Consider the following 24,786-nt stretch of genomic DNA (forward strand, 5'->3'; position numbering starts at 1 on the left):
GGGCGCCCAACCCGCGCCTCCCGCCCCCGGGCCCGCTGCTCCGCGCGGCCCCGCACGCGCTCGCCGGCCGCCGGGCCTCGGGCCCACTCCCGCCCTTCCTCACGCCCCGGCCCGCGCGACCCCGGCCCGCGCTGCGGCTCCGGCCCTGGCCGGCAGGGGCCGCTCCTCGCGGCGCCCGGGGCCCCGCCGCGCCCGCCGCCGCCGCCCGCCTCCCCGCCCCTTCCCCGGCCGGCGCTCCCGTTACGCCGCGGAGCCGGGAGCCGGAGCCCGAGCCCGCGGCGGCAGCGGGCGGCGGCGAGGGGGCGCCCGGCGGCGGCGGGCCTGCGGGGCCTGCGGGGCCTGCGGGCGGCGGGGCCCGGTCAGGCCGCGATGGCGACCAAGAAGGCGGGCTCGCGGCTGGAGACGGAGATCGAGCGCTGCCGCTCCGAGTGCCAGTGGGAGCGGATCCCCGAGCTCGTCAAGCAGCTGTCGGCCAAGCTCATCGCCAACGGTACGCGCGGGCGCGCCGCCGGGGCTGCGGGGGGCGCCGCGGCCTCCGCCGGGCCGGGCCGGGCCCCCGGGCGCGGCGGGCGCGGGGCGCGGCCGGGCCGCCGGCGCAGGCCCGGGGGACGTGCGCGGGGCCGGGCCCCCGGAGAGCCGGGGTCCCGGGGTCGCGCGGGGTGGGGCGGGGGGTTGTGCCGGCGCCCGGAGTTGGGCGCGCAGGGCGGGCGTCAGCGGAGTCAGGGCTCAGCGGCTCCGGAGTCGGCCGGTGTCGGGACCCGGGGGGCCACGCCGGCCTCGGCTTTTAGAAGTTGGAGGTGATGCGGGGGCGCAGCCTCAGGACACAGAGTGAGCGGTTGGCGGGCGACCAGAGTGTGTGTATGATGTCCTGAGAACCCGGGGTTGTAAACATATGGTGTTCCAGGGCCCCAGGTGGAAGCTCAGGCATGGAACATATGGGGGTGGTGGTGACAGGTTGGGGTGTGTGTCCTGGGGTTCAGAGGAGCATGTCAAGGATGCAGACCTGGAGAGGTCAGGTTGGGATGTAGTAGAGGAGTATGGGGGAAGTAGAGTCCCAGGAGTCTGGAGGGAGAACATTATCTAGAGAGGTGAGAACCTTGGGAAATGGAGTTGGGTGGGTGAGGGGCTTGGTGCCTAGAAGAGCAGGGTGCCTGGAGTTGGTCCATGACCCCATTGACTGAATTGGTTCTTCCAACTAATCGAATCAAAATTGCAGCCAAAATCCCATTCCAGAGCACAGCTCCACGTGGCCCTATTTGTTTTGGAAGCAAGTATGGTTAATATTTGCTTGTCTTTAAGTACCCGCCAAAACCACAGGCACCAGTAGACTGAGGAGAGGGCAGAGGTTCTGTCCTACTTCATCTCTGGCTTCCCAAAGCAGTCTGGATACATGTGGCTGAACAAAAGCATGAAAGTGAATGAATGAATGAATGAATGATGGTCATCCAGGAAAGGATATGGGCACCATTTTCAACCTTCTACTCTCAGACTACCCAGAAATGGACAGTGATGTCACATTTCCTCTTCAAGGACGGGTTGGTTGGTCATTTATGGTATTAGTGCCTTGAAATAAGAACTTGGGTTTGGACACTCTCAATTTCAGCATCGTGCTTTGGGCAGGTGTGTTCTGAGTAGATGAAGGGGATGTGATGGCGCCAGGTGTGGAAGAAGCCCAGATCCCACCAGGACCCGGCTTGGTGAGAAACGTTGACTCTTCTCAGTGATGTGAGCATGCGAGGGAACTCTTCCTCCAGCGTTCAGTCCCCAGAGCCTCAAAGACAGTTTGACCTTGCCTTCCTTGTTAGGTTCACTGGCTTGTCCTCCCCAGTCTCCTCTCCTGTTTTTTCCTCCCAATCCACTTGTTTCCTGGTCTTTTTGCTCATTCATTCAACCAATACACGCATGCCCAACCTGTGCCAGTCACAGACTGTGGGGAACAGCGCTGACCAAGCCCTGCCTCCATATGCTGACTGTCCTTCGGGGAGTCAGCTCATGTGGGAGTAAATAAGTGAAGTAGCTTCAGGTAGTGAGAGGTGACTTAAAGAAACAGGCAAGTTAACATGATTGAGAGCAAGGAGTGGGAGCAGAGACAGGCACTCAAACCATGGTGGGCCCTGGAATGACAGTGGAGGGGTTTTTGGTGGCAGGAGCTTGTTTTACTCACCTTCACATCTCCTGCTGGGCTGGGCTCCCTTTCCAGAGCCTGGTTCATGAGTAGCACTTGGGGTGGGGTGGGGTGAGCAGCAGGTGGTTCAGGGGTTTTGTGCAGGTTCAGTTGTGGGAAACTCATGGGAGACAGATTTTTGTCACAGAGACTCACATAGTGAGCAGTAGCCACTGATGATAAAAGGTCCTCAAGACTTAAGGAGATCAAAGAGATTGCTCAGGAAGATTAAAGTAATAATAAAGCAACAAAAAAGATGAATTGCAAACAGGGATATTGTGGTCTCCTTTAGACTTCAGGTGTCTGAGGGTGGCTGACACACCTTCCTTTGGCTCTGGGGTTCCCTTGGGCTGGTGTTGGCATTACTCCTAGCTACAGGCCTCCTGTTTTCCTTAGACCCCTTTTAGGTGTGGTGGCACAAGTTCTGATCAAATTTGTCAGAATCCTTAAGTTAAAGCAATTGCTACTCAGAATGAGGAAAGCAAGTTAATGTCCTGTTTCTCTAACTAAGACAGTTACCTTGAGGGCAGCCACAGGCAAAAAGGAGCTCAGTCTTTGGACCCAGCCAGCCTGGGCCTGAGCCCTGGCCCTGTTGCTACTTGACACTGTGACCTTGCTCAAATCACCACCTACTGGAGCCTCAGTTTTCACATTTTAGAATGGGGATTAACAGATTTACCTTGTGGGATTACGAAGATTAAAGCCAGTGTTTCTCCCAGGGTGGTGAGGCCTGGCAGGCAGGACATTCGTCCATTCATGCATTTGTTCCACCAATATTGTGCACCTGCTGTGGGCTTGCCACCGTTTAGGCACTGGAGATGCACCAGGGAGCAAAACAGATAAAGAAGACAGAACCCATCCCTCAGGAGGCCCATTTCTTGGAGGGAAGGGCAGGGGTTCAGATAAGGAATAGGGTGCTTTTGTGTGTTGGGTGCCTGGTGTGGTGAATGCAGTCAGAAGAATACAGTGGGGACAGGAAAAGGTGCTTTGGTAGTAGGGTAGGGTGGGGCACAGGGACAACTAGTTAAATAGTAAACTAGGGTTCACCAGAGTGGCCCTGAAGTAAGGGCACCACGGAGAAGGCAGCACCTCAGGCAAGACCAGAGGAGCTGTGCATTCCAGGGAGGGGCTGTGGCCATGGTCAAGGCTCTGACTCCTCTGAGGGTGGTGGGCACTGCAAGAGCACCAGCTCCTTCCTGGGCGCCTCCTGACTCCACAGCTCTGGCTCCTCCGGGGAGGCGCTCGGCAGCCCCTTTGCATCAGGGACTCTAAGCAGTGGACACTTGCAGACTGAGCTGCTCCAGCCCAACTGACCTCGAGATAAACTGGTTCAGACATTTTGCCAAGAGGTGAATAAGGGAGAAAAGGGCAAATGCCAAGTTGGAAACAGAACCCAGAAAATCTGTTTTCGGCCTCATTCCCCACCCTAGTCATCATTTATTCCTTCTATTTTAGAAACCCAACATGTCGTGGGAGCTGGCTCTGAGCCAGGCCCTAGTAAGTCCCTGTGAGACAGCAGGTGGGGGGGGGGGGGAGGTGGCAGGAGCTTCCACCAGGTCTAGGCTCTGGCTACTTGAAGTGTGGACCCGCCACGTGGGCGTCACCTGGAACATGTGAGGAATGCAGACTCAGCCCTTCCCCCTGACTGGAAGTCAGAATCCACCCCGTGGCCAGGTGTCCAGGGGCTCTGAGGGCACAAAGAAGCCTGCAGTGCTATGGCTGGAGACGAGGAGGAACCCAGGGGTCCAGGGGTGAAGATGGAGAACCATTCTTGGCTTCTGTTTGACTAATAGGAAGTCCTGGTTTCTGGAAGGACAGTCTAGCTGCCCTCTCTCCCCAGAATGTCATCTCCAGCCCCAATGGTGAATTCATTGCTGTGCATGAAGTATGGTGATTTGACATCTGAGCTAATATCTGGACTCTCCTGTAGCTGACTGGGTGACCTCAGGCCAGTTGCTTCACCTCTCTGAGCCTGCCTTTCCCATCAGTAAAATAGGGTGGCTGTGAGGATTCAGCGGGTTGATCCCTGGAAACCTTGGCATGTGGTAAATTGTTGTTCATTCTCTCAGCAGCTCCACGTAACCCTGGGCAGGGCAGGCCAACTCCTGATCCTTACCTGGCTGGGAAAAAAGAGCAGGGGATCTAGAAATGAGACACCCGAGCTGCGGCCTGCTCAGGACTCCCAGGTGGTTCAGGGGTGGAAACCTGTGTGGAGGCCTGGCCAGGCCCCCTGACAGCCCTTCCTTTTCTGCCGCCGTGGTGGCTTCTCTCTTTGCAGCCTGGTAATCTTCTTGAGCAAGCTGTTACTCAGCTCACTTAGAACACTCAGGCCCCAAATAGTGGTTTTTCCTTGAAGGGATCATTGCTGTCTGATTCCTTGAGATTTTGAAACATTTTAATTACTTTCTTGGTGATATGTAGGCAAGGAAGTGGTGCTTCTTCTGGGCCAAAGTTTGGCTACAAAATGTATTTAGGATGAAGTGGGGTGAAGCTCTTTGTCTGTGATGGGATTCCTGCTGTTTGGAGGCAGGGCGGGGATTTTTTCTGGCTCCCCTTCTGGATAGGGCCCCCCTCTTGCCTTCTCAGCCTTCTCAAAGAGGGGAAGGGTTCTGTGTGCCCAAGGGGCTTCTTTGGAACAAGGCTGAGATTTAACTGAGTCTCTGAGGTGGCCTTGATGTTTAGGAGTGGCTTCTTGGGACACTTCTGGGGCACAACAAAGCCCTGGGAGTCAGACTGCCCTCAGAAGGGGCAGAGGGACAACAGTGAGACCTCCGGTGAGTCTTCATCCGAGCCTTCTCAGGCCAGCGTCCTGCTTTCAAATACTCTGACCTGTTGTCCTTTGAAGGACACATCTTTGTGGCAACCATATATCCTTACTTTTGGATTGATGGCCCTGATCTAGGCCGTGGAGCCCATGGTCACAATAGTCAGGGCAGAAGGACCTTGACTTCTGGGGCCTAGACACTGGGGCTGGGCCTGCCCAGCTCTTCCCTGGCCTTGTGCTTGGAGCAGGAGGGTGCCTGGCATTCCCGTGCTTGGCCTCTCACCTTGGTGCACTTCCCCTCTCCCCGCTCATCCCTTGGCCAGCGTGGCCTTCTGGACCCTCCTGCACCCCTTGTTTGTCTTTATGCCCTTGCTCACACTGTTTGGCTCTGAAATTCTCTCTGTCAATGAAAAACCTACCCATCTGTCAAGGTCTGGCTCAAGTTCTTCCAGTTATTCTTCCTTCACAGGCCACCGTACCGTGCTAGGACCAGGCAAGACCTGAGCCATCACGGCGTGCAGCAGTTGTGAAGCTGTGCTGTCGGGCCGTCTGGGAACAGCATTAGCAGCCATCAGGCCTCACCCAGTGGAGCAGCTGCACTTCTCTCTCCCCCTCCTCTCCTCTCTTTCTTTCCCTCCCTTCCTTTCATCTTGCTGTGTTGCCCAGGCTGGTGTTGAACTCCTGGGCTCAAGGGGTCCTGTCGTCTCAGCCTCCTGAGTGGATGGACCCAGGCCTGCGCCACCACACCTGCTTGCAGTTATGCTTTCCTCTAAGGTTTCCTTTGAAGAAATGGAATACAAACAAAAAACCCTTTAAATCCACTGATCTAGTCCATCTTCCTACAGATGAGGAAATAGGCCCAGAGAGGGAGACAGCTTCCTTAAAGCCACTGTCCAGTGAGTGGCAGAAGCAGGCAGAGTGGGTGAGAACGCCAGCTCCTGAGTCAAGGTGTTCTGTTGCTTCCTGAGGGGCCACTCACTTTGCAAAGCCCCATTTGTAAAGTAGGGACACACACCCAGAGTCCTTTTTCTGAATCCTTTGGGCCAGGTGTGTTTCAGAATGTAGAATTTTTTAAGAATATGGAACATATTCTAGACACCGAGTGATGTTCTCAGTGGGCCCTGGGCCAGCACTTCATAATAAAACACGTCAGTATTTCTGCATCAAAACCTATGAGTTGTCATTGAAAAAGGGATAAAGACACTATAAACAGCCTCATGTCAGTTCAGTTGAGGTTTTGGTATCCAGTAAGTGAATAACAACAAAATCACCTTTTGACTTTTAGAGTTCTGAAATTTCAGAAAATATTGATCAGGTATTGTGAACCAGTCATGATAGTGACAGATTGTATGGTGGTCATAAGAACCAAATGAAGGAAAACCCAAAATATCTGGGAGTACTTAGCACAGCGTCTTGGGTGCCCGAGGGTCTTCTTTGGAAACAAGGCTAAGATTTAACTGAGAGTCTATAGTGTGGGAGTAAGAGTTAGCTTTTCTGGGAACTGGCTATTATCTGCTAGAGGTGGTGATAGGTACTATTGTCTCCTATCCTCCAATTCAGGGTTCTTTTTCCTGAACCCCTCTCTTGGTGTGTGTCTTTTCTCCTTACCAGACAGCCAGCCTCAAGAGGGCTGAGGGCCGCATTTCTACTTTATGGTCCTAAATCATGGTGTTGGGCCATCGCACATTCCTGGTGTGCTTGTTGACTTAGTCACAGCCTTTAATGAGCCAGGGCCTCTGAGCAAATGGAACAGGCCTAAGGATAAAAGGTCAAGGGTCTTTTTCAATGGGAGTGAAGGCTGCATCATTAGTGATAATATGTCCCAGAAGAGTAGCACCCTGCTGGGACTGGGGTTTGCCTGGGGCTGGTGGGATCATGAGTTGTGGCCATCAGAGGCTCCCTGGTTGCCAGTTCAGCATTCTCCATATCCACCCATTTTCTTCCTTCCTGAATGAGCCCCATATTTGTTTAGGGGCCGCCCTTTGGTGTACCATGTTCTTAACTGGGTGGGCTCTGACCCCAGTAATTCTACTTGCTTACCTGTGATTGAGGTATGAGCATGCGAATTGGTTCTGGCCAATGGGACATCACCAGGCATTTGCTTGATGGAGATACTTCGGGAAAAGTCTTTTTTTTTTTTTTTTTCCCTGCTAAAGAGCCACTTACTTGTTTAAAACAGAGCAAATGGCTCTCTTCTTGACCTGGATATCATTGTTTGTATCTTTGAGACCTGGGGTTGCCACTGTCTTGTGCCCCTGAGCTTGCTTGGGCCAAGAATGAGGTGACCCACAGAGGGTGGCAGCACAGAGAGACAAGAGGAACATGGTCCCCCTGCCTGGAGCAGCCTTCTCTGGTTTTCCTGCTGTGGGAGATAATGTATTCCTTCACTGAGAGCACCTGGAAGTGGTGTGTGGTGCTCACATGCTGTAGGCCCACCCCCTCCCTTCCCTAGAACCTCTACCGCCTGACCAGCTTGGCCCTGGGTGCTTGGGAATGGCCGTTGCTCCTGATTCCCACTGCCCTCACATGGGTGGCTTTATGCCCCTGTGGGTGACCTCATGCTTGGCAGATGGTGGAGGGCTGCTGGCCTTTGACATGTGTGAGAGCCACTGTTCCCATCTGGGAAGGCCATGAAGAGAGGAGTGTTTTTCTGAGGCTTCTCAATCGTCCCCATCAGTCACCAAGACAAAGATGTTTGGCAGGTAGGCTAGGTGGCTGCCATTTAAAATATGAAGGACAGCCACAAGCTGCAGGAAAAATGGAGTGGCAGCAGCCCCTGCCACCCTTGGGATTTTTTGCTGCTCATCCAACTTGTGACGGTGGACATGCCAGAACTATGCAGAGTGGACCCTATTTGGTTCTCTCAGAGGCCCCTCAGACCTGGAGCCAGGATCCCCATCCATTTGCCCTCCAAGTGACCTTGTGGGCACCACTTGATCCTCTGAAGCTTTAGTTCTCCCAACTTCCCAGTGTGAAACAGTGCCAGTAGGGGAGAAGAATGCAATCATTCTTCTCTCATGTACCAGATTTGGGGCATTGACTTTTACATAGACCCCAGGTAATTGAGGTCAGGGATTGCAATTCTCATTCAGGGGTAAGTAGACTGAGGCCTGGTGACGTCAATTAAGCTGGGTTCTATCCCACTTCTGAAAGTTGCATTATTCTATTGCATTAATGTTTTCTAAACTGGTCATGTCAAAACATCACTGAGAGAATCCATATTGCAAAGCCCCACTCCCAGAGATCTTGACCTAGCAGGCCAGAGGGCTGTGTTCTTAAAAAGCCCACAGGTGACCTGAAGGCTGCTAGGCTGTGACACTCTGAGAAGTACTGGACTGAGGGAATCTGGGCATTATAGAGTTCTAGACATCTGCTCTGGGTGGGGTGATCCTCTTGGCCCAACATGGGTCTGGAGTCTGAATATTCAGACTGTGCCTCACCCAGGAGGTTTGAGTGGGCAGTGTGGAGCCCCTGCTCTGAATCACAGGGTTAGTGTTTAATGAGTACCACCACATTCTGTGTGTGGGCATAGACCAGGTGTCAGGGGGCCATCAGGAGAAAAAGAGTGAGTGGGTCCCTAGCCAGGGAGGGCTTGCCGGTCAGGACGGTCATGCGACCTTCCAGCAGCAGCTGCAATTGCCAGGCTCGACCCCAGCTTCTACTTCAGGAGGTCTTGGTGGGTTGGTCAGGAAGCAGGAGTGTCAGCCAGCACTCCAGGTCGTTGTGGTGTGGGGTATCTCAGGACCAGACCTTAGAGATGACTGTCCAAGTGCTGAGACAGCACGTGACCCTGCAGTCTGAGAAGGACAATGACAGTGTCACAAGACACACAGGATGCAGCTGGGTTCCTGAAGGGCTGAGACCAGGGTGGGCTTGTGCAGCAGTGGGTAAGGCCTGGTAGAGTGCCAGGGAGGGCCTTGGGCAGGGTGGTAGTGTTGGGGTTTAGCACTGAAAGTCTTTTTTTTTTTTTAATAAGTATTTTTCAGTTGTAGTTGGATACAATACCTTTTATTTATATATTTATTTTTATGTGGTGCTGAGGTCGGAACCCAGGGCCTCGCAAGTGCTGGGCGAGCGCTCTACCGCTGAACCACAACCCCAGCCCCAGCACTGAAAGTCTTGAGTCCCAGGAACCCCCTCAGTCTGGGCAAGTGGGATGGCAGATCATCCCATCAGTGGATGGAGGTATTTAGCAAGGGGGCCAGAACCTGGTGCCAGAGAAAGCAGTGCTATGCCCTGCCAGTCCTGGGTTCAGATCCCGCCCTGGGTGAGTTCCTCAGCTGCTGAGTCCCACTCTTCCTGCGCAGGCTGCTGGAGGAGTGAAGGAGACACTGTAGTTTCTGGCACTGGCAGCACCTGGAAGCCGCTTGGCCAAGTCAGGAGTGTCGTGTGTGGAGGGAGGTTGGAAGGACCCAGATGCTCAGTCCATGCAGGGGATCAAGGGTGCAGAAGGAGAGTGACGGGGACAGCAATGACAGTGAATGCAACAAGACGTGCAGCAGGGGCTTCCTGTGCCCGACTGTGACTGAGGCCCAAAGCTGAAGGTAGACATGCTAACCGGGTCACAGAACTAGGGCTTCAACCCACATGTGACAGACTCCACAGCCCTCCTCTTCCATGCATTTTCTCAGTGCTTTGGTGGGTCTGCCGTAGGGTGCTGGGGCGCTGTTTGTTATTGGAGTCAGGGGCGAGTGTGACTGCCTTTGGCCCCGTGAGGGCCAGGCCTTTTTGCCACTTTTGCTCATTGCTGTGTCCTGAGCACCAATGACAGTGTCTGGCACATGGCCAGTGCACAATTGATCATTAAGGGAACAACTTGGCCTCTGCCCTGGAGGAGTTTACTTGGATTCATTTATTCACCAAACACTTGCTGAACATCTACTGTGTGCCAGCCACCATCCTGAGGCGTCGGAATGACCCCAAGACTCACTTTTCTGCTCTGCTGGGCCTAGAGGCTTAGCAGAAGGTTGATCAGGTCTGGAATGGGAGAGGAACGAGGGCCATGGAGGCCCAGAGTAGGCAGAGGCCACGTGAGACCTGGCAAGGCTGTTGGTGTCATCTTTAGGGTGACCCTCCTGCCTGGGGCTCTGGGTGAGTCCTGGCTCATGGGTTTCTAATAGAGCTGACTGAGTGCTGTTACCTACCTGCCCTTGCTAAGGCTCTCCTGGAACTGAGGTGGACACGGCTGGGCAGCCTTTCCCAGGATGTGGTCGGCTGCCCTGCTGTCCCCCTTTGCACATTCAGACTGCTCCCCTGTGCTGTGAGGACTGACTCCCTTGAGGACCTACCCCTCTGGCCCTCACAGGTCAGAAGCCCAATGAGAAGCACTGTTTTCTCTCAGGCTAGTCACCCCCAGGGCAGCCAGTCGGCAAGGTGACCCTGCTGGGGGAGCCAGGCCCAGGACCTGCAGCAAATGCCACTTCCCTTGCTGGCCTGCTGGGTCAAGGGAGTTGAGTTTCCACTGAGTCTTGGGCCCAGAAAAAGTCTTGGGAAGGTGGGTCTCTGAAACCCTCTGCAGCTGGCCCCACACCCTGTGGAGCCTGCCCCCTGCCTCTTCCCGCCACCTCCCAGCTGGGCCACTTCCTGCCTGGAGTCACACTTGGAGAAGTCCTACCTCACTTGGAGGGTTCCTCAGGCCCAGCCCCAATGTCACGTGCTCCTGACCCTCCTCTGACTGTCTGTGGTCTTCCTACCACCTGCAGGACTGGTGTCCTTGAGCGCAGGTCCACACCAGTGAGCGTGTGTGCCTTGTCGCAGGGAGCTGGCTTCCTGAGAAGAAGCCACTTTCAAGCCTCTGGGCTGCCTGACTGCATCCCCTGGCCCTGGAGTCACTTCCTGCCCTCAGAGCTCAGAGGACAGGCCACACCACTCCAGACATGTAACAGGGACTTCATGTGACCTTCCAGCAGAAGAAAAGTGACCTTTTCTTCTCGTGGGGCAGGCTTCTCCAGGAGTGTGTGAGTGTGAATAGGTGTGTGGTGGCTGTGCTGCGGAAGAGAGAACGCGTGTGGCAGGAGGGTGTGTAAGAGTGTGTCCAGCAGGCGCGTCTGTTCTGCCAGCGCAGAGAGGCACTATCTTCTGTCCCCACATTGTGCTCTCCCATCCTGTCCTTCCAGCTTCCGTGTGGACGTGGGGAGGAGGTTTGGCAAGACGCCCGGGCTCTCCCTACCAGGATTTTCTCAGAATCGTTTCTCCCAGCTTCTTTTGGGCTCTTAATCTGTGACTTTTGCCATCTTTGCTTTTCAGTCAAGACTTCCAAGTGCCCAGGCCTCTGAACTGGGCCACGGTTTAAACCTAGAGGGTTGGGGTGGAGGCGAGTGGGCCTGCTGGAGCCCTGAGGTAGGAACTGGAAGGCTCGGGTCATGGCCACACTGTGTGTCAGACGCCCCAGGGGGCTGAGCCTCCTGAGAGCAGGCACTTGGTTGGAGGGACTCTGTCCATGAGAGGGGAATGTGTATATTGATGGAGTCATTTTGGAAATGCTTATTGAGGACCTACTGTGTGCCCAGCACTGGCCGTAGAGCCCAAATGTGAGAGTGACAGGATGGACGTGAGAGCAAAGGAGACAAGTTACAGGGCTTTCGGCCTTCACTTTGGGGAGGGGCAGCCATTGGAAGGCTTGCGAGCACTCTAAGAACTGGCAGGGGGATGACTATCCATGTCTTGTAGTAGTGATGTGTGCCCTTCCCTTCTAATGTACCAGTTGCTGTCCCCGCCCTGGTTTGGCCCACCTGGGCCTGTGCATGCCTGCCCGTGCACCTGCTGACCGTGTGCAGATGGTGGCCAAAGCTCAGGGAGAGAGCGCTGCCACTCCTCACCGGCTTGAAGTCAAACTTTCCAAAACTTGCTCTCTCTTCTCCCCCTGAAGGCCACCCTCTGGCTCCTAGCCTGTGACCTTGCCTCATACTTTATTGAGGAAGTAAGAGCAATTAGGAAACTCCTTCACCCCTCCTGCTGGTCTGCCAGCTTCCCCTGTCACTGCTTCCGGGCTTCCCTCAGAGGCCACCAGTGCTTCAGCTTACTCAGAGCTTGGGTCCTCTCAGGCCTGTGCCATGTGGTATCCCGCCTCTCTCTGGCCCGGCCCTTGGGCCGCACTGCTCCCTGGTCTGTCCTGATAAAAGCTTCCTTAGTCCCCACTGCAGTGCTCTGAGCCCCGCCTCAGCTCTCTGTTCCCTGTCGTGGCACCTTCCCAGTCCACTGTGGGGCTCCCGTCCCTGCGCCCCACAGAGACACCAGTCAGGGTCACCGTCTGGTGTTGCCTCCACATTGCCAAATCTAACGTGGCCTCCTCTTATCTCACCCGGAGTTCCAGCCGCTTTTAGCCCACTTGACCACTCCCTCCTTCCGGACTCGCCTGATCTTGGCTTCTGAAAGAGACATTCTCTCCTTTCCGTTCCTGCATCTTCCTGCTCAGTCTCTTCCAGATTCCTTGGGCTTGAGTTCTCTATCTGGAAACCGGTGTCACTGCACAGTGAACTTGGCCAAACAGAGCTCTTGGCTGCCTTCCCCCCCTTTAGTATATGGCGAGCGGTTCCACTGTCCACAGGATTTGTCTTTGCTCTCTCTCTGTTCCTCTTCCATCATCTGTTAGTTTCCTGTGGCTGCTGTAACAAATTATCCCACATTTACTGGTTTAAAACAATGCAAATGGATTCTTTTATTAGAGTTCTGGCAGCCAGAAGTCAGAATGGGCCTCATTGGGCAAAATCAAGTGTCAACAGAGCTGTGTTGCTTCTGAAGCCTCCAGAGATGAACCTGTGTCCCTGCCTAGTCCAGGTTCAAGAGACGGCTGTACATGTCATGGGGTCATGACCCCTCCCTCCATATTCCCCAGTCTCTCTTCTGTCTCTGTTGTCACATCCATGCCCTCCCTGATGTGGACCCTCCGCTGCCCTCTTCTAAGGACCCAAGGCCCACAGGACTATTCAGGAAACTTACTTCAGGATGCTCAGCACTTCTGCAGGTCAAGTGCATATTCACAGGTTCCGGAGGTTGGCATGTGGACATCCTTGGGGCCATTATTCTGCCTCCCACATCTCCAGTCCAGTCCATTAGTAAGCCTTGCTTATTTTTCCTCCAAGCTGTGTCCTGACTCAAGTTTCTCTCTCCCTTCCTGCACTATTTCTTTCCGTACCCCTGTCCAAGTTGCTGTCACCTCTCACCTGGCTACTGCAATAACCTTTTCTGTCCTTGCCTCTGCTCCTTCCACGGCTGTCAAGAGGGAGCGTTCAGCAACTTAAATCAGGGCCTTTCATCTCCCCGCTGTAAGCCCTCAAAGACCTCCCATGGCGCTCAATGCATGCTGGACCTTCCGCACCGCCCCCTGACCCCCAACCCACCGGCAGCGCTGCCCCTCCACTCCAGCTGCTTGGCCTTCTTACTGTTCCCAGACCACACCAGCTGGGTCCAGCTTGAGGTCTTTTAATGACCCTTCACCCTCCTGGAACCCTCTACCCTCAGGTCTTTGAGTGCCTGACTTTACCTCCTTGTTGCTTAGGTGCCCTCTCCTTGAAGAGTCTCTTCCTGACCTGACCACCGAGTCTGAAGTAGCCACCAAGTACTTGCTCGTGCACTGCCCTGTTTTAATTCCCTGCAGTCTCGTCCCACTCTGGTCCTTTTCAGGTTTCTCTGTCTTCCCTGTCTGGAGGGTGAGCTGCTGAATGCAGAGACTTTGCCCTGCTCCTTCACAGCTCCAAGTCCTGGTGCCAGCAGTGCTGCTGGTGATGTGTGACCTGTAGCATGCTGTGGGACCCTGGCTAGCCCAGGCCATGAGCTGGGGAAGCTGCTCCAGGTGGACCTGGAGTAGGTCATAGAGGAGGCTGAGTTTGGGCAGAGAGGAAGCGAGGCACAGTGTATCCAGGTTCCCTATGTGACACAGATGGCCATGGCCTCAGGAATATGCTGAGGACCCAGCGTATGTGCATGTGAGAGGCTGTTGGCCCAGGAAGAGTGAGAGATGGCTCTCAGCAGTCACTGTGGATGTGACACTCTTCACTTGACTCTGAGTGATGGTTCAGGTTGGGTGAACCCCTCTGTGGGTAGCCAGTCCAGCTGCTTGAGATTCAGGGCACATTATGTTATAGCTCTTCTCTCTTTTTTAAGTTAACTGATTGCTGTTTTGTGTAGATATTGAATGTTCATGAAAATCCAATAATTAAAAAGAGCATAGGGTGTTCCTTGACTTATGATGGGGCCATATCCCGATGAACCCATTTTAAGTTGAAAATATCCTAAGTTAAAAGTGGATTTAATACACCTGACCTACTGAGCATCAGCGCTCAGCCTGCACCTTTAGTATGCTCAGAGCACTTCATCAGCTTACGGTGGGCAAAATCATCTACACAGCTTTTTAGGAATATATACATGTCATCATGACGGCATGGCTCATGCTGACAGCCTCTCCAGGGAGCCTGGCACTGCATATGGCTAGCCTGGGAAAAGACACAATTCAAAACCCAAAGTGTGGTGGTTCTCACTGAATGTGTCTTACTTTTGCACCATCGTAAAGTTGGAAAATCATAAATCGAGCCATTGTAAATCTACCTTCTGTAGTGTGAAAACTGACCTCCTTCTGGACTGTCTCAGCCACCGACGCAGCCCCTCTTGAGACTTTCACAGGGTTCTTTTCAGAAGTGTTCTGTACTTTCATAAGAAAGTATGTTATTTATTTGTCTTTGTGTATATGCAGTAATGACCTAGTGTATACCCTCCTTTGTATCTTGCTTTTCCCCCTCTGTCTTTGAGATTGTTAGCTGTGGCTGTCTGACAAGTCAGCCCCAAACTTAGTGCCCTACAACAACCATCCTGGCCATCTTTCATGATTCTGGGCTCACCAGGGCTCACTCATGCATTGGTGGCCCTCTGGAGGTCAGCATGGTGACCTTGCTGCTCTGGACTGGTGCTCTCATGTATCTGGAGCCTAGGGTGAGACAACTTCATTCTGCTTCATGTGGCCTTCCATCCTCCAGTGACTCATCCTTAGCTGAGTACAAGTGTGTGCTAGCCCAAGTGTGTGCTCATGGTGGCCATAGGTAGCCAGGGGGAAGAGGAAGCCAGCAAGCCCTTTCTCTAAGCTGGGAGTGTGTGTATCAGAGGACTATTGGTCCTTCTGGTCATGGCAGCCAAGCCCAGGGTCAGTGCATGAGGCCACATAGCATGTGGACTCAGGATGTGAGAGGACACAGGCCATTTGTGTGGTCAGGCTACTATGGCTTTGTGTTTAATCTGCTGCTTTTGTTTCATGGATGCACTAGTTCAGGGCACATCTGAATTTATTGAACAGGTCCTCTGTCTGGACCTTGTAAGTGGCTTTCTATTTTTACTGTTATCAGTCAGGTTGCACAAAAATCAGTGTCCCTATACCTGTGAATTTATGCTCAAGGGTGCATCTATTTATAAGTTCCTGTAATGGGAATTTCTGCTTAGGTGATATAGACGTATGATTTATCATGTAGAAACTGCTAAATTGCCCCTGGAGTCACTTTTGTTGGTTAATACTCCTACCAGCACCACATGATCATGCCTGCTTTCCTATCAGCGCTCTTTGGGGGGATGAGGAATCCCTGAAAATGCTGTTAGCTGTGACTTACAAGAAGCCCAATAAGTGAGAAGATCGAATCCCCGTGAGACTTGAGAACTGGAGACCTGGCTGTCTTTGGCATGTGTCCAAGGGCATGCTGGAGAACCATTCTGCTTGAATAGGGCTTTACTTTGTCCTCTGGGATGACAGCCACGCCAGGAGCGGTTTGAGTAGACTTAAACGTGTCTCTGTTGACATACGAACCCCAGGTGGTTGATATGAAGAACCCCAGGAATAGCCCTCCTGTCCCATCTGATCAAAAGTTGGCACATCAGCTGCTGTCCTGCAGGGGAGACTCTGAGAGGAAGGGGCAGTCACTTCAAAGTCACAGGCCATAGCTCCCCTTCCCTGGGGGACCAGGGAATCCAGGCATCCCCATGCATCTAGCTGCGCCATCACAAGGCTCCTGGGGTTGTCTCTTTGGAGCAGAACCAGAGAACCAGTCCCCTGAGGCTAATGCCTCTCCTTGCTGAGGATTCATATTGAATTCATGTCCATCATGGGGAGGCTGGTTCCTGCTGCCTGGCCTAAACTCCCAAGAAATGCAGTGGGAAATGTAAAACCAGTCCCAGGCTTCCCAGAGCCTGTCCTCACTGTGATTCCCCAAGAATCCTAGCAGGTAGAGCAGGAAGGGGCTCTAGAACTGCCTGTCCAGCCCCTGCAGCAAATGGGCTAAGTGGTGTGGCCAGGGTCACACAGCTGGTTAGGAGGGAAGCTGGGCCACTGCTGAATGCCGATGTCCAGGTGGTTTGTGCTGGGCCTGCTGGAGAGACAACTGGGTCCTGCCTGAGTTCACACCCCAGCTCCGGGATGAGCTGCTCTGGAATCTGGCTGCTTTCCCGCTTGTGCCTGGCTCCCTGTCTGTAAGGGGGGGATAAGAAGAGTGTCATCATCCTGGTGTTTTCAGGGCCATCGGGATCACATAAACAGCTTAGTACACTGCATGGCACTTAGTAAGAGCTTTGTGTGGCTGGGCCGTTAATGAAGGTTGCCAGCGTTCATATCCTCCGACCACACTTGGGCCCGCTGAGCACAAGGACTGTGTCTCAGAGCTGTCTGCCCCATAGTGTCTAACATGACCATCCTGGGAAATTGCATGTCCTAAATGAAACAAGGTGTCAGTAATGGTAGTGAATGTCTACTTAGCACCTGCTTCACTGTAGGTATTGCATATATAATCTTACTCCAGCCAGATGAGGACACTAAGGCTAGGGACGTCAGGTGTCTTGCCCTGTGCCACATAGCCAGTAAGGGGGTGGGGTGGTGGAATTCAGGCCCCAAGCAGCCTGAGGCCAAAGCTCTTTGCTGTATGTCATGCTGCCTGGGCTTCTCCATTCTGGAAGTCACGCGCCCAGCCTACTTTGCAGGGTGGCAGCTCCACGTGCAGCTGTGGAAGCCCAGCCCGCGCTCCTCTGGGCCTGCTGTACACATGTAGGTGAGAGGCCAGAGAAGGCAGGTGCCTGGAGTCTGTGTGCACAGAGTTGTGCAAGGTCCCCGATTCTGTGTCGCTTGTGGAAGCTCCTAGGGCTTACCTTGAGTGTCACCTGGCCCTCAGGGGCCTCTTCTGTGTCACCCAGTCCCAATGTTCTGAGACATTATTTTTGAGGTTGTTTCAGGGGAGGGTGGCACAGGAGGCTGAATTTGGTCCCTGTTACTCCATATTGGTGGGAAACAAAAGTGTCTTTTACCATTTTGATCCTCTTCTATAGTACCTCTAATTTTTTAGTCCACTGGAATTAATTTTCTCACGTACCCCAGATGCCTCTTCGCCTGCTCACGGTCCTAGTGTGCAACGGGTGGTGCTGGCAGAGGCAGCTGCCTAGCGACGCCGGCTCCTTGTTGCCAGTGGATTCTGAACTGGGAGTCCCTGAAGCCCAGCCCATCAGAGCTCACCGTATGCTGTCTGGCCACCCAGCACTCTCTGTTTTAGAACTGAGTCTTGCAGCCCCTGAATAATTTCTTTGGCGTGAGCTCATAATGTTTTTAATATCTGCTGTCCTGGTTGGGAGTCTGGGTGGAAGGGAATTCACCTTTTTTGAAGGGGAACAAATAAAACATAATTTGCTTGGGAGATTACATTGGAGCCTAGATATTTTAAAAATTTTAAACTGTTTTACAGCCAGTCTGCTGGATTTCAAGCTCAAGCGTAAGCTCAGAGGGTGCAGCTCCTTCTGGACCCTCACCCACCTGGCAAGAGCCCCCGACTGTCTCCCTCCCCCCAGCACTCCAGGGTTTGGCTCTGACAGAGTACTTGGAGTTCCCCAAATGACCAGGCTGTGGCATGCCTCCTAGTTCAATTTTGTGCCTGGAAGGCCTTTCCCCCACTTTCCACCTTGCAGAGGTGTATCTGGCATGTTCCTGGTGAGAGCTTTGCTTCCTTCTCCCCGTCCAGGATCACACTCAGCTTCCTTAGGCCCCACATCCTATTGAGTGGTCCTGAGAGACAGGGACTGTGTGGGACTGTGTCCTAATTCTGAGGAAAACCCCCTCTCTCAGTGCAAACCCCTCGCCCCCGCCAGGTGTTCCTGCTCCAGCTGGGCTCCCTCCACATCTTGGCATCGAGACTGGTGCCTTCCCAGAGTCAGGAGATCAGAGAAGTTATGGGGGGTGAATCCTGCAGAGCACTCGGGTAACAGTCTTTTACTTCTTTTTAACTATGAGATTTTTTGTTTAGGTAAAAAAATTGCACATGTTTAACGAAAAAGCAAGGAATAGTACCTGAAGGGTGCGGTCAGGAGCTGCAGGATTCTGTGTGGGAGCCAGGGGACTTGGAGCGGTGCTGGCAGACCATCTCACCTGGAAGCCCGTTTCTTCTTCAGGAGATCACTTTACGTCTTTGGCCTCTTGTAAGGAAAGTCAGAGTAGCAGTGGCTTCAGCAAGACCAGATAGAAGGAATGTTTCGCACATGTGATAATTGACCATTAGCAGACCGGGGCTTGGTGGCAGCTCCTGGGTGTTGGGGACCAAGGCTCCCTGTATCACAGTTTTCTGCCCTCCTCTGTGGCTTCCATCCTGTGGGCTAGGATGGAGTGTCATTGTCCATTAGCCCAGACTCATTGCCAAGGCACAACCTAGAGGAACAACCCAGAGGTTGCATGGCTGTGGTCCCCTCTGCTGTGACTCAGTTGCCTGTAGCATCTGTTACCAGGGGGCCTGGGAAGCGTGATCTGTAGCCTCTGTACTAGAGGAAGAGGAGGATAGCTGTTCAGGGTAGCTAGTAGCTGCCACACATGCAGCAGGCCTAACCCTGTCATCAGATTAATCCACTGGTTATGGGCACTGACTGGGCCAGACATTGTGCTCAGCCCGGCTTCAGAAAGAAACCGCACATGGGTTCTTCCTTCAGCCTCTTCTTCCAGTGTAGAAGGGCAAACAGATCAGCAACACCCAGGCCAGGGTACTCGTGGTTCCCGGGTAGGAGGAGGCCACCCGTGCCTCAGTGGGTGTTCCTTAAGTAGTGGCGAATGGCTCCCAGGATGCTGAGCGTGTGAAGCTGGAGGAGCGGCTGGCTGGTACCTGTTTTCTACACTGAGGGCCCTGGACATCATCCTGAGGTACAGCCGAGGGGAGGACTGGCCTGTCTCCTCATCCTCACTCCAGCTCCACACTGTAGCCTCGTCCTAGGCTCTTATTTCTGTCTTGCCTGGGCCTCTGCATCACTGCTTAGGTCATGCTCTTCCAGAGCCTGGTGTGCCCTTCCCTCCTGCTGGCCAGTCCAGGTCCTCCTGCCCATAATGGCCCGGCTGAGGGCTAAGCTCCACCCTAGCTGTAGCCCTGCCTCTGATAACCCCTCAACTCCAGGCTCAGTCTGGATGGCATGGCTCTCATTTTGTGATGGAAATTGATGCTCTGAGGGGTGAGAAACCCCATCCTGTTCCAGTGCTAGAGCAGGGGTCCCGGCCTGTTGCTGTTTTTCTCCGGGGCAGGGATTCTGCCCCAGTACCCCCTATCAGATGTGATGTCAGGGGGTCCTGGAGCAGGAAGGCAGGTGGAGGGACTGGATCATGGTGGGTAATGTGGAGAGAGAAATCCTGAGCTCAGATGGGCAGAATTGTCCTCTAAACTGAGGTGATGTCATTGGTCACAAGCTGGGATTCTAGTACTTGGAATCCCATGTTCCATTTTGTTTTACTTTATTTTATTTTTTGGAAATTTAAATGTACAGAAAAAAAGTTCAGCATAGATTGATAATCTTACATTGGAGAAATAGCCACGATTAATACCCACGCATAAACTCCCAGCTTTTAAGGAACAGTTACAATTTTAAAGTAATATAAAGTGATTCTGCTCAATATAAATAATCAAAACTACAAAGATGAAAAGTTTAAAAATCTCCAACTCTATTGTTCAGAAATTCCTGTTGTTTTTGTTAGATTATTTTAGATATCTTTATAGGGTCATGACAGACATAGAAATAAATATTTAGATGTACTCTCTAAGCAATGATCACACTCTCACCTGATGTGATGGTCATTGGCTACTGGTAGCTACTGATCACTTGAAATGTGGCAGATTTGTAGAGAGTCTGTTAGTGTAAGACACATCCTGGCTTTGGACAGTGTCATAGGAGATTTCCTTTCTCAAGAAAGGCTCACGTTTCCGGGGGATGCTGCCTATTGCTTTCCTAGCCGGCTGGTGTTTGGGCTGGTTCCATCTGGAGAGACCACACCGTGTCTCTGTTCCTTCTGTGGGCATTGCTTCATTGTCCTCTGGTTGGACGCTACTGCTGACCATCAGATCTTCTCTCCTCCTTATGGGAAACTTGCTTTGTATTCTTGACTGTCTTAAGAATTCCTGTGCCCAGTAGCTTACCCCAGCCCTATCCTGCTGCTCATGGGCTCCTCCCGGAATCTAGGTCTTGTGTCTAAATATGATTTCAGCTTCTCAGTATACAGACAGGGCTCTCTATGGCGTGTGGACTGCAGTTTGGGTTGACTAACATGGATGTATAGGAGGCTTTTCTGGCCCTGGGCCTTTGATGGGCTGAGCACTAGCCTCGTAGTGGGGTCCTCAGGGATTGTTGTGTGAGTTAATTTTAAATTGCATTTAATAGTCAAATCTTTCTCCTTTCTAGGACCAGGGTGTTAAATAAAAGTGATGCTAAAGTCCATTTTGGCTGCCACCCCATCAAAGTTTCCCTGTACCCCAGGGGTAACTGCTATTGTGGATTTGAGACTTATTCTTCTAGACTTTTTAAAAACTGATTTTATATTTTGTTACAATTATTTTCTGTCCACCACAGAAAAATAGACCATGCTCAGCTGGGTGTCCGAGCTGCTGTGGGTGCAGTCAGAGCAGTCTGGTGTAGGGGTTCCAAAGGGCTAAGCCTGGGGTGAGCTTTTTATTCTAATCAACCAGCCAGTGTAGACACTACAAAGTGGTAACTAATCTTAGGAGTGAAAACTTCTGTGAATATGCCTAGACATCAGTGTCTATGTAGTTTTGACTTTGAGACAGAGAGACCTTGCATCTAGGTCTTTTTTATCCAAACTCATTTTAAGAACCTGACTTTTATCCAGGTGTGGTGGAAAAACCTGTAATCCCAGCTCTCAGGAGGCTGAGGGGAGGATCGAAGCTCCAGGCCAGTCTGGGCGACTCAGAGATCCTGTCTCAAAATAAAAAAAATAAAAAAAAAAAGAGCCGGGGGTGGAGTGCCTGGCCAGCATGTGTGAGGCCCTGGGTTTAATTCCTGGTATTGCAAAAAAAAAAAAAAAAAAATGAAGAAGCTGTACAGATAGAGCTGTCCCACCAGCTCACGTCCATGTTCGCAGAAGAGCCAGACCTCACTGCCCACTCTTGGAAATGCGTCACATTGTTTTTTGTGTGTTGTTAGATCATACTGTATCTTCTTCTTTTTTTTTTTTTTTTTTAATTTTTAGATGTTGATGAACCTTTATTTAATTCATTTATTTATTTGTGATGCTGAGAATTGAACCAATGCCTTACACATGCTAGGCAAGTGCTCTACCACTGAGCCACAACCCAGCCCCTATCAAAAGACAGTCTTGTTTTCTCCCTCCTGAACTTGACTCTCTCCATGTTAATGTGTAGCCATCCCTCTGGAGTCAGCAGATGTGAGACAGCAGATGACGGAGTGCTTGGCCAACACGGCTGGACATTCCTTGCTAGTGAACAGGGCTCAGTACATTCCTTGCTAATGAACAGTGCCTGTGAGACCCCATCTAAGCTTCTGAGGCCTCAGGAGGACCTTGCTGGGCTAGAGCCATGGGGAGCAGGGTCCTCAGGTGCTTCCCAGCCCACCCGTCCCTTGCTCCCACTAAGTGACTCCCTTTGTTTTGTAGATGACATGGCAGAACTCCTCCTGGGGGAGTCGAAGCTGGAGCAGTACCTGAAGGAACACCCGCTGAGGCAGGGGGCCAGTCCCCGAGGCCCCAAGCCCCAGCTGACCGAGGTCCGCAAGCATCTGACCGCCGCCCTAGACCGAGGGAACCTCAAGGTACTGTGGGCCTCTGGGATGAAGCAGGGACAGCAAAGGATGCTGGCATCATCTCCTCTGGGAGGCCTTGGCTGGGAAGGGTGGCCATGTTGGAGTGCTTCTGCACACAGCACGGCTCGTCTTTTGGAAGCAGGCCAGCTTCCCGGGCCATCAAGCTGAACCCCTGGGGGGCTCTCTCTGAGAGTGCTCAGTGACCTACCATCCTGACAGAAGGCACCATTCTCCCACGGTGCTTGAAGTAAAGCCTCAACAGAGTGACCTCAGCGTTACTCTGAGGCTTAGAGAACAGCCTGACGCTTTGCCCCACTCTAGAAGAGAGAGAAGTTGGTTGTGAGCGTCATCAGTGCACAATTTCCTAACCAAATCATGTGGCTTGTGAATGCAATGGGCCACTCTGGCCCAGAGCCAGGGGTTTCATACTGACTCCCACAGGCCTGGCACTGCCTCTGAGTGGGGGGCACCAGGAGCTTCCCTGCCTGAGCCTGGACCCTTGTCTCCTCGCATGGGACACTGCAGCTCCCCATTGGTCTGCCTTCCAGTCACACTCTGCTCCTCACCTACTTTCCCCGCTTGCTCCTCGGGAACCCCTCCCACCCCTCGCCTTCCACAGGGGCATCTCTCCGTGTTCGCCCCGCCTCTCCTCCCAGCCCTTTAGCTGTGGACCCTGCCCATCACTGAAGTCTGGCCCTCACTGCTTTCTGAGGCCACTCTGTTGAAATGATTAACTGCATCTCAGCCCCATCCTCCGGGTCCCTTCATCTCCCTTAGGGCCCCCTTTCCCCCCAGAATATATTTCCACTGAGGACAAAGAGTTATATGTGAACTCTTGAAGCTCTGACTTCTTTTTTCCTTTGATGATGGGTTCTCTTTCACTTTCCTTCTCTTCTTGTCTCAGAATCTTCTGGGGCTACTTCTTTGGTCTTCACTCTTGTCCATTTGTACGCACTCACCCACCTGTTGTTAGAAGCCAGATTTTTTTGGCTCTACCTTTTGCATCTGTATTGGAAACGTGAGTTTGCTTCCAACTTGCTGTGTGACCCTGGGGAGGTCACGCTCCTCTCTGGGGCAAGGTTCTATGGTTTTTAATGGGCTTTTGCAGGCCTGAGCTTGGATTCTCTCAGTTCCCACAGACTCTGAGACTATGAGCCTTCATTCATGTTCTTCCTCCTGGACATCTGGCCACCTCCCTGCCTCTGTCCCAGGGAGGCTTGGGAAGCCCTGGAAAGATGGTGTTACTCTCTGCTGGCTGTGCCTCGCTGAGCCCTCTGGCTGTGCCTCATGCCTTCTGGAAGTGCTGACAGAGGACACCTTTCAGAAGGTCTCTGGTTCTCTGTCTGCACTGGACCACCTTAGCCCCTGGGAGGCCGGCTCAAGGGCACCGCTGTCACTGGGAAGCCCAGGCTCATGGGGACCTGCCATTGTACTTGGGCCTTACACTAGGCCTTCATCACCCCTCCTTTTGTCCTCAGGGCCAGGTCACCTAGGATGAAGTTAGGGAGTGTTTGTCTGCATATCCGCTGTTCTTAACCAAAAGACACTGGGGTGAGTCTTGGTCAGCAGGAGAGAGTGGAGGGACAGTGGGCCTGTGGGGCCACAGCTCACAGGATAGTCATTCAGACCCAAGTGTCCTGCCAGGTATGAGCCTGTGACTGTGTGTTAAGGGAGACATCCTGCTCAATTCTTTCCTATCCTTAACCTTCATCTTGAAACATTAGCCATTTATCTCCGTGGTCTTTATTCTCTGTCCTCTTCAAACCAATGTGGTAGTAAGAACGTTGCATTTCTTTTTCTTTTTTCTTTTTTTTTTTTTTAAAGAGAGAGTGAGAGAGAGAGAGGGAGAGAGAGAGAGTTTTTTTAGTATTTATTCTTTAGATTTCGGCGGACACAACATCTTTGTTTGTATGTGGTGCTGAGGATCGAACCCGGGACGCACGCATGCCAGGCGAGCGTGCTACCGCTTGAGCCACATCCCCAGCCCTTGAATTTCAAGTTGAAATTCCACAGTTTGAGTCCCTGTCCTGGACTTATAAACTGTGCCATCTTGGGAAGTTATTTAACTTCTCTGAACTCATGTTTCTCAACTAAGGCTGACATGGGTCAGGGTTGTTTTAAGGCTGAAAAATGGAAGTGCTTTCAAAGCTCTACCCCACTGGACACCTGCCCTTTACTGTTGTTTTATTGCTTCTACCAAAGGGTTTTCCTCTTGTTGCTGTTTTTAGCTTCCTTTACCTTATAAAGCATATTCTAGAGTCGAGCAGCTTCTACACAGGTGTGTTGCCACACTCACACTGGCTAATGTGGAACTTGTAAAGTCCAATGTGTCTCAAGTGACCGAGGCTGGGAGGAGCAGTCAGCCTGCAGTGAGGGCTGATGGAGCCTTGGATGAGGAGGTTGCTTCTGGTTTAGGGCAAGAAGATTGTGCTTATTATACACAAGGCAGAACCTGGTCCTGTGCTGGGGCTCTGCCTCCACTCTGGAGCTGGGTGGCCTGGGCAGAGTTACTTTCTTGCTGTCACTGCTGCGGGCAAGCTCTCCTGGCAAGGCCCTCCTGGGGTGTCCATCCTGTGCCTCCGGACTATGAGTTTCTCCAAGCAGATTTTAAGACTTACTTTTCTTGTAGCAAAATATACTTAACGTAAAATGGATCATTTGAACCACCATTAGTACACAGCTCAGTGATGTTACGTGCATCATCACAACCACTCACCCCCAGGACTCTGTCACCTTTCTGGATGATCCTCTGACCCCATTTGGCACCAGCTCCTATTCTCCCTTCAATTGGCTAACGCCAGGGCTCAGGTGTGGAGAGCTGGGGAAGGAG

At 52.6% G+C, this 24,786-nt stretch overlaps 1 protein-coding gene across 4 annotated transcripts in view; it reads left to right on the forward strand.

Annotated features, from left to right (window-relative positions):
• The first annotated feature begins 297 nt into the window (after positions 1-297).
• The window catches only part of Ttc7b (tetratricopeptide repeat domain 7B), a 234,360-nt gene continuing 209,871 nt past the window's right edge, over positions 298-24,786 (forward strand). For 3 of the 4 annotated variants that reach the window (XM_076849750.2, XM_076849751.2, XM_076849753.2), the window contains exons 1-2: positions 298-490; positions 21,811-21,965. In XM_076849750.2, coding sequence (XP_076705865.1) covers positions 370-490; positions 21,811-21,965 — 276 coding nt within the window. In that variant the 5' untranslated portion in view covers positions 298-369. Of the gene's footprint in view, positions 491-21,810; positions 21,966-24,786 lie in introns of those variants that run through there. The other variant, XM_076849754.2, reaches the window with a different exon arrangement.

The sequence above is a fragment of the Callospermophilus lateralis genome, chromosome 3 (genome assembly GCF_048772815.1).
Source record: "Callospermophilus lateralis isolate mCalLat2 chromosome 3, mCalLat2.hap1, whole genome shotgun sequence".
In the NCBI taxonomy this organism is placed as follows: domain Eukaryota; kingdom Metazoa; phylum Chordata; class Mammalia; order Rodentia; family Sciuridae; genus Callospermophilus; species Callospermophilus lateralis.